At 39.4% G+C, this 15,094-nt stretch overlaps 1 protein-coding gene across 2 annotated transcripts in view; it reads right to left on the bottom strand.

Annotated features, from left to right (window-relative positions):
* mthfd1l (methylenetetrahydrofolate dehydrogenase (NADP+ dependent) 1 like) overlaps positions 1 to 15,094 on the bottom strand; it is a 43,750-nt gene that overhangs the window by 2,846 nt on the left and 25,810 nt on the right. The window contains exons 21-26 of one of the 2 annotated variants that reach the window (XM_067571842.1): positions 11,248 to 11,387; positions 10,246 to 10,287; positions 8,490 to 8,593; positions 8,088 to 8,265; positions 6,487 to 6,594; positions 6,189 to 6,341 (exon numbers count right to left, since the gene is read on the bottom strand). In XM_067571842.1, the coding sequence (XP_067427943.1) occupies positions 6,189 to 6,341; positions 6,487 to 6,594; positions 8,088 to 8,265; positions 8,490 to 8,593; positions 10,246 to 10,287; positions 11,248 to 11,387 (725 nt within the window). Of the gene's footprint in view, positions 1 to 6,188; positions 6,342 to 6,485; positions 6,595 to 7,462; positions 7,670 to 8,087; positions 8,266 to 8,489; positions 8,594 to 10,245; positions 10,288 to 11,247; positions 11,388 to 15,094 lie in introns of those variants that run through there. The other variant, XR_010924368.1, reaches the window with a different exon arrangement.

Below are 15,094 nucleotides of genomic sequence, written 5' to 3'. Positions count from 1 at the left end.
TCAACAAAGTCAGCCTGGTAATACTCACTACCGCACTGACGGATCGAGATCACTGCCAGAAAATAAAAAAAAAAAAAAGAGTACGGAGAAACAACTATTAAGTTTTCATTTGTCCAATAAGTAAAAGAAGCTGCATTTCATTACTGGAAGAGTAACAAGCACTACAAAGGTCATGCACTCCAGAAAGTTTTACTGTGAAAGAACCAAAAAAATCCAGCACACTGTCGATCACTTGAACTCACAATATTAACAGTTCAGTTCTCAGACCTTCATCAGTTAAATTATATTAATTCTACTGATGATAAAGGTAACGTTGGTAGTAATGTGAGTACAAGCGATTAACAGTTTATAGGAGTGTTTGCTGCATTTCTGGATTTGGAGCATGTTCCCTTTAATGTTTGTGCTTTCACTCTTGTGTGTGATTTGTCCTTATGGGCCACTGTATTTTTTCATTCAGCACACTTGTCATTAAGACTTTCTGCTGTACAGCAACTGATACCTGAAATAGTGGAAACTCTTAATGCTTAGGATTCCTGAACTGGCAATAATCAAAAGGCGTGTCAAGCTTTGATGATTATATATATGTATATATTTCCCCAAGAAAAACAAGTCCTTAAGTGTTTCCCTTGTATAGAAATCCCCCTGGATGGATGTAAAAGCAAAGAAAAACATTTGCATTGTTTTCCTGCTAATAGTTACATAACATTTATTAACATTTATTTATTCAACACTATTTTAAAAGACTGCAGCACATGTTAGAACCTTGTTACTTTAACCAGCTCAACCAACTTCTATCACGTAAAGCCATGAGGAACTGTATTGAGACAGATTAAATAAGAAGAAGAAGAAGAAATGGGGAGGGAGGGGGGGGGGGGATTCTCCCAAATTAAATTTGTGACATGAACAGGAGAAAGCATGTGAATGGAGACTCACGCGTACAGTCAACGAGACCTTTACAGAGCAGATACTGACAGCGGGTTATGGTGTCTAAATCTAAAGTAAAGTTAATAAGTGTGCATCTACAGTGTTTGTTGCACAGTAGAGGAAAAAAAAAAAGAGGCTTGCACAGTATAATTGATCAAAGGCAACTGTCTGACTCATAAAACACTTTCCCCTCTCAAAAACCCCGACCAAATCATCCCGGGCCGAGCTGAAAAGTAAATTATCTCGCTCATTAGACAGGGAGCGACATTCTTTGCATGCCTCCCTCCTTCTGACCCAGGGCCGGTTTTATGGGCCCATTAGTGGAAATGAGACAGGAGGAAGTGACCAGCCAATTTCCTGTCTGAGGAAACGCAGCCCCGCAAGTAAACTAAGGCACAAGGCGAGGAGTACATGCTTACAGCCCCGCACAGCAGAGGCCAACCACTCAATCTCGTGGTTAGTCGGTCTGATGTCAACAGTGACAGCTGTTAGAGGACACTGCTCCGACCATCATAATGTTTTAACCACAGATGACTCAAACTATGAGCAGCTTTAAAGGAATTCAATATCTAAGTCATAATCTAATGGAGTGCATAGGGAACAATAATGGTGGGGGAATTACTTCATTTCTTGGGCTCCTTTTGATCGTGACATCACAATGTTCGAACCGCCATGACGTCATCATCCCACCCAATGGAAAGGTTTAATGTGTTGATATTAAAGGTGGGGGGAGATAAGAGACTAATAACAGGTGTCGACTATATGAGCCTTGAGCAAAAGTTCAATAATTTTCAATATTCCTCTCTGGGTGAATTTCTGCTATTTCTTCCCATTTGCATCTTTTTTGTTAATTCAGCCTTCTCATGCTGTCAAAGTCCCTTAAATTCACAAATTACATCATTAACATATGACCAACGGCTGGAGGGAAAGATCAGCTCTTCTGGACTTAATCCAGCAGCACAACATTACAACATAAACAACCGGAGGTTTCACAGATTGATATGTAATGAAAATTAAGTTTGGCTAAATTGTGTGAAAAGTTGATTAAAAGCCCAAAGTGAGTGGCTGTAGATGTCGTGTCTGAGCTGGATGCTACAGTAACGAGGTAAAGGAAGGGCCCCAACTGTAATATTAGATTCAGTATCTCATGCAGTGAATCACAGCTTTGACACTTGCAGATCAGGCATCTAATTTGTCAATTTCCCAAGCTGTCAAAGTCTCTTACATTCACAAATTACAACATGAATATACTGTATATGACTGATGATCTCTATGAGCCAGCCGGTCCTTGGATGCTGTTCTTCAAAGTCAACCTCATCTCAAAAACCCGTTTTGCTTTTTGTTACTTCACTTAATTGTGCGAGCTTGACTTTGCAGAATGATGAATGTGCCGGGTTTGACACTAGAAAGCGGTTTTCACATTCAACTTCTGAAAGTAGGCTCACCTTAAATTATTATTCAAAGTTAAGTATTTTTGGGTGTCTTAAAACATGTCTTTAAATAACATACAGTTTTGTCTTTGCAACTGGCCGCATCCCCTTCACCTCCATTATGTCCAGGATGTTCCAGAGATTCAGCTGATCAACCTGGAGGCTTTACTCCACCACCAGCAGCATCTACACACCGGGGGGATCCCATTTCCTATCTTCATATAGAAATATGCTTCATATCGCTGGAGTCTAATAGTCTAAGTCTTTCTGTTGCCAACCTCAATAAATAGTTATACACTTGAAATTTTATTAAAGTAAGAGTAAGAAGCCACATATCAGAGAAAATTACTGTTGACAGCTGTAAAAATGCCAACTTCTCTTCATCCATCTTTACTAGTCTAGACACTAGGCACCCGTCTTACTATATTTAATAACAAAGAGGGGCTGCAATAGAGAAATATCTCCCATCGCCCCTCACCAGAACCCACAGTTTTGCTTTATTTTTTCCAAATGGAACTAATGACAACTGTATGACAACAGTATGTAAAACTAAAGATATGCCTCAAAAAGTCACTTCAGAAAAAGAAGATATTAGGCAGCTTTCAAATAGTTGGATTCACATTTAGCTTCTCGTCTCTACAGTATTAAGTATCAGGCTGTACATTTAAGTATCAAAAGATGCGGTGTTCTCTTGGTCCTCCTTTTCCAGCCTGAGAACATGTTGGCACTCGCAAAAACACACAACACTCCAAGGCTAAAGTTGGAAACTCCACTCGGCAAAATAAGTCCCTCCATTATGCCCAAACACAATGTGTCTTTGTCAGGGAAAACCCTGGAGGAGACAATACAGCTGGATTTCTACCCCCCACTGATTTGGGAGAAGAGTCTCGGTCAACAAGCAGCCAAAGCCACAGAGGAGGATTGAAGAGCTTATGAAAAGTAATTCAAAAGCGAACACGTGAGCAATTTAAGATTAACTTGACTTACAGTAAATTACAGCAAATGTGAGACAGTTTAAATATTTTATCAGAGTCAAATGAATGCTTCATATTGTATGTATGTTCATCTAAAGAAGTTGTATTCTTAGATGTGAAATGTTTGTGAAAAAAAAAATCATTGGAGAACTTACAGAGTGACTGAAAGCTGAACTTCCTTCAGGGAATTTTGATGTTTACAACTTGTCACTGTTCAATGTTAAGTTCAGACAATAACTGTTATATAACCTAATTCTGTGACAGACATGAGTCTTGCTTAAGATTCAGGTTAAGTTTAAATTTAAAATGTTCAGCACTCAGGTACTAAAGAAAAATACATTAATACAACTGTAGTGTATTCTTTGGACGATAATATAGAGACTTCTGTACAATGTAGTAACGAGGTGTAAAGCTGAGGAAGTAGTTGAGAGATCAAGGCCAGTTCATGTGCTGACATGTACTGTATGGTGACACTGTGTAACTAGTCTATTGTATCTGTGTATCCATTGTAACTGGAGTAACTGATGTGAAATACAGTTGAAGTACAGGTCAGTTTCATAGATAAGAACATGGATTTACTATTTGTTGGTCTTTGAGTCATTAACATGACTTAAATTAGCCAAAATAAATTAACATCTACTTTCATCTCATGTGTGTGTTCTTTCATGTCCCCTTAACCAATCTACAACTTGTTACACATTAACCAGTTGTGAGCATGTTGGATATCCAGCCAGGAAGGGGGTTTCTATAAATCTGGACTGTTTTGGGTTTAATGGTGCATTGGAGGCAGCTCTAACGGGATATGAACTCTACAGAGATCTATTGTTCTGCTTGTGACCCCTCCCTCACATTTCAGAGGAATGACATCAGCCCCTTCCTGATTCTTCACCCTGTAAAGACCCTAAACCCCTTCCCCAGCTCGGAAGCTCCTCCTCGTCTCACACTCACGCCCTCACCGCCTCAGGAGTTTTGGTGGTCAGAACTTTCCACCTCTCCGAGTCAAGTGTCACTTGAGGGTCTGTGAATGTTTTGCCAGTATTCATTAAATTCTAAAAAAAAATGGCAGAACATACACATATTATAAAATATTGAGAGCCAAAGCACAGTTGAAACTTTTATCAAAATAATGAAATTAGTTTTGCTTCAAGTTCACGTGATAGTTTTAGAGTAGAGAACAGTTAGATGCTCAGTCCTATAGAGATCAGAAGTCCATTCCCCTTCCCATGCTAACCTCTGCTCCACTTGCATCATCCAGTGAATTTTCCCATAGAGGGTTTCTTTCATCCATCCTAAATATCTATAACAGGACACTGGTGTTTTCTGTCTATATTCTAAAGGGCATTGACTATTGTTCTGAACAGTCTGATATGAGCACCATGTGATATATACACCAAAGAACTATTTTTAAAATTGTTGTCTGGTTGAGGCTACAGAACAGAGAACAGAAGCAAGCCTGGAGTTGGGTGAAACTTGAGCTCTCTATAACTTTAAAAATTCAATCTATGGATCAGTCTGGCAGACGGACGTTAACCTGAAGAGTTCAAAGAACTACCAGGAGACTCCCTTTGGGTTTGGAGTCACAGTTCAAGGGTCGTCGACATGCCAGTGGCTCCGCGGGCCACGGCAGATCAAAGGCAGGGTTGGGAGACTGGACAGACGCCACACCAAGATATTGCCACCCCTTCCCAGCATGCCCGGTGTTTGACACCTCTGCCTCTGCCTATCAAAGCCCAGCCCTCAGGGCACTCTGGTGAAACAGCGGGAGACAAAATGCTCAGGAACCTGCTTCCTTCCTGCTCAGCCCATCATCAACCAAGAGGCTCCTTCCAGCCTTGTTCAGCTCTGACCGGCTCAGTAATACGGCTTTCAAGAGAAGCGGGGGAGCCCAAACCATAAATGTGGTTAAGGATGAACTCATGGGAAAGAGGAAGGATTATGGGATACAGCACCTGCAAGGCCCGATGATCCTATGTGGTTAAAAACAGCCACACAGTTGTCAAGACTAGAAGTCTTGACAAGAAGAAGAAGATGGAAATTAAGTTTCTACTGTGTCACAGCACTGCAAAGCTGCCTGAATTAAATAAAAACAGACAGAAGGGAAAAATCAGCTCTTTCAGACTTAACCTCACAGCAACAAACCACATTACAACATAAACAACCATGGAGGTTGTGGTTTTACAGATTGGGCTTTTAATCAACTTTCACAAAGTTTAGCCAAACTTAATTTTCATCACATATCAAAGTGAGTGGCTGTAGATGTCAGTGTTTGAGGTGGATGCTACAGTAACAAGGTGAAGGAAGGCTCCGGACTGTAATATTAGATTCAGTGTCTCGTACAGTGAATAGCCGCTTTGACACTTGCAGACCAGGCTACATAGACAAAAATGTTTCAATGCAGACTGACTAAAAAACTAAGGAGACACGTACGTGCAGTCAAACACACACAAAAAAAACATTGTGCTATTACTACTTTGTGCAACTCAAATTCAAAAACATGTTCCTGATGTGACTTTGAACTAAAATCACTAATTTATGGTGCAAGAAGATAATAGTTTGTAGTGATATTAAAGGGGGAAATCAAGCAAGCAAGTAAAAAAGTAAAGAGATAATTATTAATATATGGCCATGCTGCACAAAACAAGTTGAGATTCGATTTGTAATAGAGACCTTGTATTTTAGGTTCTACAGGTCAATTACAAGTTGCTCTGCAGCTGTATGTAGTCTAAGTAGTTGACAGAAAAGTGACAGCACCAACAGTTTAGCTATATCTCGTCTGTGCAGCTTTGTGGATCGAGCATCTTTTAAGAGAGACTTAAGAACACATTAGCCTGCTGCTCCTGAACTCTTTCAGATCACGTACCGTTCCCACAAGTGGGTAGATGAAGCCGGCCCCGATGCTTGCACGAACATCTCTGATTGGCAAAACGAATCCGGTGGGTGCACCCTTCTTTTCAGGCATGTGGGACAGGGACAGGTGGGTCTTGGCCATGCAGATGGGTAATGAACTAAAGCCCTGGTTATAGGAAAATGAAAACACAATGATCAGTATGTGTGAGAGAGAGGGAAAGAAAGAGAGAGACATTAAGGAAAAGAAAAAGAGACTAGTTGAGTGATTCCTGTGTGTGAGTCAGTTGTTTTTGCAGAAGCAGTGATCTCACCTGTTGATTGTAGTAATCTATCTTGGCCTTGGCCTCAGGAGAGAGCTCGATGTCATCAGCTCCATACACTTTTTGGGCTATTGTTCTGATCTTCTCCACTATTGGCATCTACAGGAAAGACAGTGCATCAGAGATAAGTGGAAAAACAGGTCAGAACTCAAGTAAAGAGGAATAATAGGGGAAATTAGATTTATTGAAGACACATCCGTATGACATCAGGGTTAAAAAGAATTACACAGAGTGAATTAAATCATCCAACATTTTTCTACACAAACACATCTTTTATTGTGTGACTATTACTGGATACTTTCTCTGCAGCCGAAAACAAACTAACTACCTGCCATATTTTACATACATATAATAAATTGCACCATGGAGTCAACAGGACCACACAGTATCTTAAGCATTATTTCAGTGCCCTTGATTTAGTAATCTTTCTTTTTGTCATTTTATATACCCTATATTATCACACTGCTGTGGATGGTAGAAATGTGGATATTTTATATCTAGGTTCTCCTTGTCTATTGTGACAGCTACAAGACATGCTAGCACCTGAGCAGGGAGAAATCAAAGTTTAGTATTTGTGATTTGCCAAATCGTGAAAAACTGCCTTCTCTTATGCATCTTTCTGTGCTAATGCGTGTCTACCTACTGCTGGTGCGCGGCTTTATATGGAAAACAACGGGGGTGGCTGTCTTCATGTGCGACATACGCTGCCAGTGTGTTCTGCACTGTAGTTAAGTCTATGAAGTTATAGATCTTGGAGCACTTCTCAATCCCTGCAAAATGAAATAATGAATTTATATGTATTTTTCATTAAAAGTTACTGACTACTAGTTATAGAATGTGTAATAATCATAAACAAGCAAACTGTTATTGCAAGTTGAGCCTCACAGGGAGTTGAATTTAAACATGGGTACAGCATTAGTGTCTTTAAATGGTGTCACACGTGTCAGAGTCCTGAAGTCTGGCTCACAGGTCTGCTGCTTTCTGCTGTGCTGGCTCCTCCTACTCAAATGTTGTCTTGGCTGCAGATGTTTTGAGACCTTCTCCGTCTTTGTTACCCTGCCCCCGCACCACCAACTTCCTGTCCTGATGTTGTCTGTCACGTCACATATCTTCCAATTTGTCATGTGTCATGACCTTCCTCCTAACTCCCACCCCAACAACTTGGCACTGTGAACTGGGAACAATGTTAAGAACAGATAATGAGCATCAATTGGATTTATTAAATTAATACTGTACTCCTATTATTGGATTCTTGGTATGCGGGCACATGCATACTGTAACTGGCTGCACACACAAACACACATGTAACAGTTAATTTAAGTCACAACTTCCCAGACTCACTAACTCAAACCTGTTGATGTTTTTACCTGCACATTATGATGTAAGTAAATTACGATGCTATCTCTGGCTTGTTGTAGCCAAGCCAGAGACAACATCTGACAACTGGGATACTGACAACTGCCTATCGCACAGTAGTAAAAGAAAGGTATTCAAGTGGTTGACATGTCTTTTAATATAAAGCTGCATTCTTAATTATGATCAATGGATAAACAAACAAACACTGATTTTCCAACAACAGTATCTGCTCTCACCTCTATGTTGTAGAGGAACTGGAAGTCGCTGGGTCTGCTGGCAGCATCATTCACAGCCTGGGCCAGCTCTAAAGAACCTCGACCGCCCTGTGCCCAGTGGTGGCACGGCACGGCCTCTGATGCTCCGCACTCTTTTGCGATCTGACACACAAGGTCGATCTCTGCCTGGGTGTCTGTCCTATAGAATCACCAAGAAGACTGTTGTGAGCAGGGCTTAGTGGTCATCATAACAACAACAACTTAAGTATTTACACACAAAGTGAACAAAATGAAAATGGTGCCTGTGTGGGTGAAAGGAATGTATGGACTATCCCATTACTAACATGAGGTCTATTAAATTACCATAAATGAGTGAAGGGTTGGTTGTGTTTATGTGGATGTGTGTGTTTGCACGCATCTTACTTGAAGACATTGAGCGCCACCACAACTGGTACCCCAAACAGGTGTGCTATCTGGATCTGCTTCCTCAGATTACTATGGCAACCACCTGCAACTAGGTTCAGATTCTGGAAGAAGGAAACAGACAGAAATGGTCAAAGGTATGATTGTAATTCAATGAATGAATCACCTATAAAATTTAATACAACTGTCCGTCAACCAAAGCACATATTAGTCATCATGACAAAACTTGGACAGGGAACTGTGACTTTAGAATTTCTCAGATTATGAGCCTGACCCACCCTTTAATGCAGTCCTTTACAACATCAAGACTGGCTTTGTTTATAAGGCTTCAATGAAAGCTTACTTTTAATGGAGTCATTTCATTTTCAGCCATTTAGCTATTTAGCTGGAGTTGTCCAAACATATGTACTTAAATCAGAATTTATGGCGCTGACCTTGTGTATTGTTAGCAACAATTAGTTTTACTTCCTCTTTGATGTGGTATATTGTTAACATTTGACATCATTACACTTTGTCTGGTACTGTACTACAATATAGAATAAGATTGTGGCAGTATCCCACTGTGAACAGTTATTCATTCATCATTCTCATTGTATCCTACAACATGCAGTACTCCAGTTGTACTGCCAAGCACATTAACAGCATATTGTGCCACTACTCCAAGTTTGACCACAGTAATCCAATCTTGCAGTGTGTGTGTGTATGTGTGTGTGCGTGCAGCCCCAGGCTCAGAGCAGTAGGGCCATGCAGGTCTCATAAATTAATTTCCCTGGCTCTGTTTTCCCCAGTACTTCTGGTTCTCATTACAGGCTTCACAATTAACTTATACTGCTTCGTTATTGACTCAGCTGAACCTGCCTGAGAGAGCAGTGATTCTAGCCAGATATGGATGTGTGCTCGTGGACGCACAGACACACACACACAACAAAGGAAACCCACCTCCACTCTACTAGAGCCCACATACCCGGAAACCACATGCAAAGGTTCTATTTGTGCTGTTAATCAAATAAGTAGCCTTAACCATGTCAGTGGGTGATGTATTTGTGCTTATAGGTGGGAATTAAATGTCAGTAAGAATATAGCTGGAGAGCAGATAGGTCAACAACAATCTGAAACTTCCTTTATTGCATCACACACAAATCTGTCAAATAATGTCTAATTTCCCAAGATTTTCCCAGCCAGTTACACACACACACACTTGTCCTGAAGAAGCAATCTGGGACAGATAAAGGATTTGATAAATGATGGGCAATGATTGTGTGAGCTGTTTGTCTCAATATGTAAGTGAGCAGAAGAAAATATCTCTATACGACTCTCTTTCACATCTTTGCAGAAGGTCAAGGCTATAAGAGGCCCTAAGGGGATGTTGGGAAAGTCAAGGGCCATAAAGCTACAACAAGAGGATGTTGTATCTCCACCCACGGTCATGTGTGTGTACGGCTGCAATAAGTTAATTCAAAAACAGCGCACAGGCACTCTACCAAATAACGTTATGTTAATGAGCACATGAATGTTTCATAATTGGAGCCTTGCGTTGGCTAATGAGTTTAAATAGTCGTAAAGGAAAATTAAAGCTAAATGTAACAAAATGGGCCCAGCCAATTATTTTAATGATTGATTGGAAGAGATGTCACAAACCTCTAGCTCCTCAGCTCAAAAACGATGACGTGTTTGTCACATCTCCCTCGTGTGTGTGTATGTGTGTGTGTCCGCACATATAGATTAGTGCACGTAAATGCAAATGCAGGGCTCATACCTCATCAATGTACTCTCTGGGAAGAGGTGCGCCTGCTGACACCTGAAAACAAAGAAAAATAATCACAAACACATCAGTATTTTATCACATTTAGCTATGTATTATTTTATTTTCCATCTAGTTTTGAGTTTTTGTACACATTTATTTGTAATATAGAACTGCTGTAGTCTTGCCTTGTTCCCCTGTTTAATGTTTTCTTGGAAAAGCCAAAAAACTACTGCTGTTAATTTCCTGGGGTAAATTTCAGTGAATGGGATACAGACCAATAAAGAAATTCTAAGCAGATTTATACAATTGTTTTATTGTATGAAAGTTGGTTTTTCAAATTTGAATTTCCTGATGACTGAATGCACAAACATCTGCGGATTTCCAAAACAAACGAAAACCTTGGCCTGAGCTTTCAGAAATGCTGTGTTGCCCTTAAATGACCTTTGTGTACTTTATGTTGGCATTGGTGCATACACAGTACTGTAGGTATATTTTATCTCTATGGACGGGTGGCAGGTCAGCTTACACACTGAAACATTTAAGAAGTAAAAGGAGCCAAACCACACAGAAGAGAAGTTTGTCCATAAAAAAGGCACCAAAATATTCACATAACCTTGCTATGTGTAGAGAGCAATATATATATGTGTTTGTATTGTGGATGGATATGCACAAAGGTAAGTTTCAGTGATTGTATAAACTGGCTAATTATTACATTATATGGAGTTACAGTTATTTAATAGCGTAGTTGTTTATAACCATAGAAAGTACTGAGGGATGATTGTGACTGTGTAGTTAACAGTGTCACATGCTAGTTAAGGTTGTTAAGGACATCCATCTCATTGATTATTTAATTCTCTTGCATCAGAGAAGAATTGTTGAAAGAATGTAAAAGCCAAACTGCAAATTATATCAAGACAGCATGACAGAGAGAAAAACAGATGTGGTCATAATTCAAATACATCGCTGGGCTGACTGTGTTGTGTTACATTTTCAGTGTGTTGCGGTACAACTTACATTTGGACCTCCGCCATGCATCTTTAGCGCTCTAACAGTTGCAACCAGCACCACCACATTGGGCCTCAACCCCGATGCCCGACATTTGATGTTGAAGAACTTCTCCATCCCGATGTCCGCTCCGAAACCAGCTTCAGTCACTGCACAGCAACAGACAGGAATGTTTTTATATCGCACAAGACAACAAAAGTACAAGTGTTAATATGTCTATCAGTAATTTAATTACAATATTTTAAGATTCTGGCCAGCATACAAACATAATGTAAGCAAATTGTGATAAATCAATGATTGTTATGCTATTTTCCATCTTTTTTTTCTTTTCTTCTTTTTCTTTGGAAATTCACAAATTAGTATTAGTATCCAAGTATCTGCACCATTCCAAAACTGTATCAGCAGAGAAATTAAAACAGTTAGAGAAGTTTGACCAAATGTGCAATCAAATTTGAACTCCAAACGACAACTTTATATACACATGTCAGTTCAGTTATACATCTTTAAAGAATCACAGGGATAAGAGGGAAGTCAAACTGTGTTTTTGTGTGAACAGTAACACAGAACTGAGTGATGGGTTCACTGGAAGGGCTCTCAAAGACACAGAGGGCCTCTGATATGGACGGCCCTTCACACAGGCCTCTTGAACAGGCTCCAAACAAAGCAAATAGTCCACCTGGAATGACGGCCTTGTTAAGATAAGGTTTCCTGTTGCATGTGTGTGACACTATTGTACTACAACACTTGCTGGTTGGCCAGAACCAAAATTTAGGAGAAGACTGAGAATTATTTCACACCTAATCTGTTGACTGAGGTTTTAACAACTTCTAGTGTGTTTTCCAATTCAGGGCAGTCCGTTTAGCCTGGTGGGAACACTGTCATCTGAGCCGGGTGGGGAAATTGATTACTGCACGTACACCACCGAAAAAGGTGGCCCTTGGTCTGCTTCCAAGCGAACTCTGGTACTGTTTGATTGTAGTGAAAATGTGTCATGAAACAGCCACCGGATTATGTAATACAGACATGTGACACTAATATTTATTCAAAAGCTAAAGAAAATGTACCATGACATGCAGTTTCTTTCCTCTGTTTCTAGCTGCCAGTCAGTATTTATTGCCAGTAAAGTCCAGTTTGAGTATAAGCTTCATGAGCTCTTTGTGACCACCAGAGAAGACCAATAAAGCCTTCAAGTACAGCGTGACTTGCCGTCAGTCACAGGAATAAACTTTGTTTTGATTTTCTCCCACAAGTCCATATAATGTAGATGGGTTACTAGTCTGTCCATGTGACTTCATGTTAAAAACTCTAAATTAGCAACATGTGAATCCTAAATAGACTGCAACTTAAATACAAAGATTGATCATTTCTTCCTTTGGTCTAGACCAGTTGAACCAAATTCCTGGTGTGTCAGCACGTGTAAATCTACATTGAATGCAAGTCTAAACCAGTTACATTCATGTACTAACCATATATTCTGTGTTGGCAGCCTATATGCACAACACAGTGGCCAACAGCTCATCCCCTGAACGTTTAATTTAATTAAAATGATAATGAAACATGACTAGGAAGCATGTTAGGAAACAAATCAAATTACTGTGATAAATGATATGCATGCGTTTTACATGCTGCTGTGTGCGAGTGTGTGCACGGATTTTATCTATGTAGTAAACGGAGACTTTATAGAGTGTAGTTAACCTTTAACATCTACAGGAATGATTTACATCAATTCCTTTAGGATGGAAAATCAAATATATTATTGATTCTAACAGAAAAAAAATCTATTATTCCCAATAATCCTTATTAGATAAACAAAACAACAAATTTACTATGACATATCAACAGAGAAGAAATTAACTGAAAACATTCATTGTTTGGTTATAAGACAACAACATATGGGACCTTTGGCAGGGAAAGAGTAATTCACTGTTTTTGGCTGACATAGAGCACATCTGTCTGAGGATTTAGTGAGAAAACAAGTGTTTCCATGAAGAAATGCGTCACTCCGCTTTGTTTGGATCTCTGCATTACTAGTGAAAGTGTGATGTATTTCACTGAGGGAAATTATTGCCAGAGGAAGAGAAGACAAAAGAGCTAAATTCAATTAGAAAGATGAGAAATCTTCTAAGGAAAAGAAAAGCAAAAAAGCATAATTTTATTACTAGGGCTTAACAGTTTCTAGAAGAATAAATTACAATATTAATGTAAAGCAGATATTGTGGTTTGGGGGCCTAGGAGGCATCAGACATGTCTTAACAAGTCTCTGAGTAAAGAGCAACAAATAAGGGATTAGCACACGAATGTAACTAGACTTTATTTGGCCACAGACCACTGACAGAGTGTAGTGTTTCTCATTAGCACCACATTAGAGTTTTGGTTCTAACCGGTTTGCAATTGAAAATCACGTTCTTTTCAGCAGCATTAGTGGATTTTGAGATGAATTGTGTGATCTCATTCACAGAGAGCACTCACAAACACAAAAGGCAGAGCAATGCATATTTAAATCAGGAAATGAAAGAAAACGATATACGTAACAGCCAGTGCGCCAAGCCTTCCACTACCATATTACACCGAACAGGAGATTGACCCCAGAGCACGTCATGAGGAAACACTTGCAAGCTTCCTGTTCTGTGTGACAACCTTGAACTGTCCGGAGAGCAAGGGGGAAACGAGAGGTCAGTATTGTTGTGAGTGAAAAGAGAGCTGGATGGTGTTACCACCAGTCAAAGCATTGGTATCAGCACCCAAAGCCAACAAAAACACTCACAAACGAGGCTGGAAAGTAGGCTAGATCAACATGACCAACACTTCCTGTTAAGTTTACAATAAGCCATGTTGTACTTCTGAATGGGGCTGTAACTAATATTTTTCATTGGATTAATCTAATCCAGTTTCTCTAAAACTAGAAACCTGTGAAAAAAGTCCATCACTTTATCCCAAAGCCTGACATGACCTTTTTAAATTGCTCATTTTGTCCGACTAACAGTCAAAATCTCAAATAAATTCACTATACAACAGAGTAAAGCAGCAAATCTCTACATGAAGGTCTTTTTTCTTTACTTTTTGCTTGATAAACAATTAATTGATCATCAAAATAGATGCTGAGTAAATATCTGTCAATTCAGCACTACCTCTAACTTCATACTATCTGAGGGCTGTATTTAGCATTTATTTTAAATTAATGCATTTGCCTGTATATACTATAAAGTGCTGATTCTGATTCACAAACCAGTGCACATTGCATGAGGAAATCTCTGAAACAGAATTAATGGAAATTGACTCCATTATAGAATACTTCCAAATGAATCCAAGTAAATCTCTTCACAAGTTAATCTTTTAAACATAAAACACTTTGTTTAAACAAGTTTAAGACAAGTTGAAGTATGGACTGTGTGAGATAAACAGGATACACATGGTTTTTTACAAAAAAAAAAAAAAAAAAAAACTGGGGCAGGGTTGGAAATGTTTTACATGCTGAATGCATCACAATTTCTCAGTGACCACTTCTCTAAAAGCCCAAATGATTTGTTGCTATAGCTTAGGGAGGCTTTGCGGTGTGGGAAATCTTATCTTTATCGTGGGGTTATCTGTATTCAATACTCCAGACTGTTAATTACACAGGAATCCCTCACATCTGGAATGTGGAATTCATCTCCCAGAAGCCCCTTCCAAAAGTAGCGTTTCTCCATTTTAAGTCCAGATTCCAAAGTGACTTGAAAAAAACCCACAATAATACTGAGCATGATGAAGCATGGCAATGAGTTTGTTCATACACACCCCCACAACCCTCAATGGGTTCACAAAGAGTTCATCTACTTAATTTACTACATAAGAGAAGTTTTCTGAGAGAATTATACTG

The sequence above is a fragment of the Thunnus thynnus genome, chromosome 18, assembly GCF_963924715.1.
Source record: "Thunnus thynnus chromosome 18, fThuThy2.1, whole genome shotgun sequence".
NCBI classification, from domain to species: domain Eukaryota; kingdom Metazoa; phylum Chordata; class Actinopteri; order Scombriformes; family Scombridae; genus Thunnus; species Thunnus thynnus.
The sequence above is the reverse complement of the archived record's forward strand: the minus strand, read 5'-3'. Positions and strand labels throughout refer to the sequence as shown.